This window comes from Myotis lucifugus, unplaced genomic scaffold, assembly GCF_000147115.1.
Source record: "Myotis lucifugus unplaced genomic scaffold, Myoluc2.0 scaffold_239, whole genome shotgun sequence".
NCBI lineage: Eukaryota > Metazoa > Chordata > Mammalia > Chiroptera > Vespertilionidae > Myotis > Myotis lucifugus.
The window spans coordinates 1,892,091-1,895,168 of record NW_005871287.1 but is presented as its reverse complement, the minus strand read 5'-3'; the positions used below and the strand labels follow the sequence as shown (position 1 = coordinate 1,895,168).

Below are 3,078 nucleotides of genomic sequence, written 5' to 3'. Positions count from 1 at the left end.
TACTTCATCTCCTTCCTGCTCATCGTCAGCTTCTTCGTGCTCAACATGTTCGTGGGCGTCGTGGTGGAGAACTTCCACAAGTGCCGGCAGCACCAGGAGGCCGAGGAGGCGCGGCGGCGCGAGGAGAAGCGGCTGCGGCGCCTGGAAAAGAAGCGCCGGAGTGAGTGGGTGACCCCACCCCGGCCTCCTCTGTCCACTGCCGCTGATCTTCGGGGGGTGAGGGCTGAGGCCTGAGTCCCACACCAGCCTCTGGGCTTCGGAGCTGGAAGGGACGGAGGGTCTGCCCCTGTGCCCCTGGCCCTGCCCCTTTCCCAGTGTCTGACTGTCCAGGTGACCTGAGCCCTATCAGTGTCCACCTGGAGTCTGATGGTGACACCAATGCCAACCAGGTGTCTCCGTCCAGGCAGAGGGCAAAGGCAGAGCCTGATGCCTGACCCTGAGCTGTGGGACCCCTGCTCTCCCCCCAGCAGACCAGAGCCCCTGCCATGGGCACTTTCGAGGTGGATGGAGAGAATCAGTGTCCTGCTCTCTCTGCCACCTACCCCCACATCTTACCCGTTTCCCTTGTGGCCCCGGGGCTGGGTGGAGGGGACCTAAGTCTGACTCCCAGGGCCTGCTTCCTCTCTCCCCTCTCCCTCTCCCTCCACATGTTCTGTGCCCGCCTTGGCCACCCTCTGTGGCCTGCGCCACACCCCTGTGCACCCCTGGCAGAGGCCCAGCGGCTGCCCTACTATGCCACCTACTGTCCCACCCGGCTGCTCATCCACTCCATGTGCACCAGCCACTACCTGGACATCTTCATCACCTTCGTCATCTGCCTCAATGTGGTCACCATGTCCCTGGAACACTACAACCAGCCGATGGTGAGCCCCAGCCCTGCCCCCCGGGGCCGAGGTTTCATGGGGAGCAGGCCCTCAGCAGGACCCTTCCCCTGGGACAGGGTGGGCAGGATCTGAGTCGCCATGCTGGGCCCTATGCCCAGGAAGCTCACGGCCTGGTAGGATACGTGACTGAAGGAGAGGGGCCAGAGGGAAAAGTCTCCGATTTCTGGTGGGTGAAGGTGACATTTGGGCCTCACCTTGAATACAGGTAACAGTAGCCAGGGTGTGTTTCATATGACTTTCTGCAAGGCATGTACCGATTTTAACTCTCTCATCCTCATAGCAACCTTAAGGTGGGGGAGGGGACTTTCTCCAGATTTTGTAGACAAACAAACTGAGGCTCAGAGAGAGAAAATATGTTGCCCCAATTAGTCAGCCAGAGAGCAGTGAAGCCAGGACTTTGATTTGTATTCAAGGATTGCCAGGTGGCCCCTCGCTGCTGGGCATATGGAGCCTGGGGGAGGGGCATTTCAGGTAGCAGGACTTTTGGGGGCAAACACAGAGGTGGGAGAGGGTGACCAGTTCCTAGCTAGTTGCAGGCAGTGTCCATGAGGGGCATGTCAGGGGCTTGTAGGGGCAAGTGCATCCCAAAAGCTTATCAGAGACTAGAGGCCCAGTGCACGAAAATTGTGCATGGGTAGGGTTTCTAGGCCTGCTATCAGGGCTGATCGGGGCCTTCCAGCTGCCGGCTGGGGCCTCCCTTACCTGGTTGCTGGCTGCTGGCCAGGGCCTTCCTTCATTCTGTGCCGCCCACTGGTGGTCAGTGCACGTCATGGCAAGTGAGTGATCAAACTCACGGTTGAACTCCCAAGGGGACGTTTTGCATATTAGCCTTTTATATATATAGATGGGGGAAGAAGAGGGGAGCAGAGCCTCCAGGTGAGGGGTTAGGAGTTATTTTAAATGATAGGAGAGGAATGTTATGCATGCAGGGGAAAGGAAGGCAACCATTGGCAGAAAGGAACTTCCAAGTTAACATGAAGAAATGGAATAATAATAGCTCACATTTACCAAGTATTTAAATATGTAACCCTGTCTGGCACAGGGCTATTGGCTCATTTAATTTTCACAGCAACTTTCTGAGGTAAGGGACTGTTATCACCCCCAGTTTACAGATTGAAAAACTAACTCCCAGAGGCCAAGTGACTTGCCCAAAGTCATAGTGAACAAGGAGTAAGTGCTGAGCCAGGATTCAAATCTAGGCAGTCTGGTTCTTAAACATGACCCTTAACTATTAACCAACACTGCTTCCAAAGAGGGGTACCTGGACCAAACCAGCAGAAATAAGGAAAAGGAAATAGCAGTGAGAGAAATAGTGCACATTATGTAAGATGGAAGGAATAAAAGTAGACACATAAGTCATTGCACTAAAGGTGAATGGGTTAAATTCTCCTCTTAAAAGGCAGAGACTTTCTGACTAGAGGAAGATGGGGGTGGGGCAGGTCCTGGGGCCTGGATCATGCTTTTCTTTGCCCTCCCGCCCCCCCATAGTCCCTGGAGATAGCCCTCAAGTACTGCAACTACTTTTTCACCACTGTCTTTGTGCTGGAGGCTGTGCTGAAGCTGGTGGCATTTGGTCTGAGGCGTTTCTTCAAGGACCGGTGAGTGGCTGGGCCAGGCCATAGCAGCACTGACGGGGCTGCAGGATGGGGAAGCAGGCCTGATCCCTGGGGAAGCCTGGGACAGCCAGAGGAGGGGAACTAATAAGTGTCTGGGCACTGATGACCAGGGGACCCTGGGTGCTGACTGCAGCCCTGAACAGGAAGTCGATATGGTACTACCTGGTGGGTGCAGGGCATTCTACCAAGTCTCCTCATCACAGCTCCCATGGGTCCTCCACACCCTACGGGCAGAGCAGGGCACACCTCATTCTTTTTCAGAGGGAACATAAGGTTCAGAGGGCTTGCTAGACTAGCCCTGGGCCACCCAGAGGGAACAGGGGCTCAGGATTTACAGCCAGAAGTCAGAGTCCGTTTCTTCTCTCCTGCAGGAGGCCGAAGATATTTATTTAGCCCGGTTAGCTTCTTGCTTGAGGATTTGGAGGCTGTCTAAGGGCAGAGAGGGAGCTGGACCCGGTGGGGTCTGGAGGGCTAGTCGGAAGGTGGCCACACATCTCTGCCAGCCACAGCAGGAGGGGCAGAGCTGGGAACTTCCTCCAAACAGAGGTGTGTCTAACTAGGTGGCTCTCACTTTGCTT

The 3,078-nt window shown here is 55.5% G+C and overlaps 1 protein-coding gene across 1 annotated transcript in view; it reads left to right on the top strand.

The window, feature by feature from the left end:
- CACNA1I (calcium voltage-gated channel subunit alpha1 I) overlaps positions 1 to 3,078 on the top strand; it is a 51,550-nt gene that overhangs the window by 36,629 nt on the left and 11,843 nt on the right. Inside the window, 3 exon segments of the mRNA XM_023762259.1 lie at positions 2 to 160; positions 712 to 863; positions 2,373 to 2,482. Of these exon segments, the coding sequence (XP_023618027.1) occupies positions 2 to 160; positions 712 to 863; positions 2,373 to 2,482 (421 nt within the window).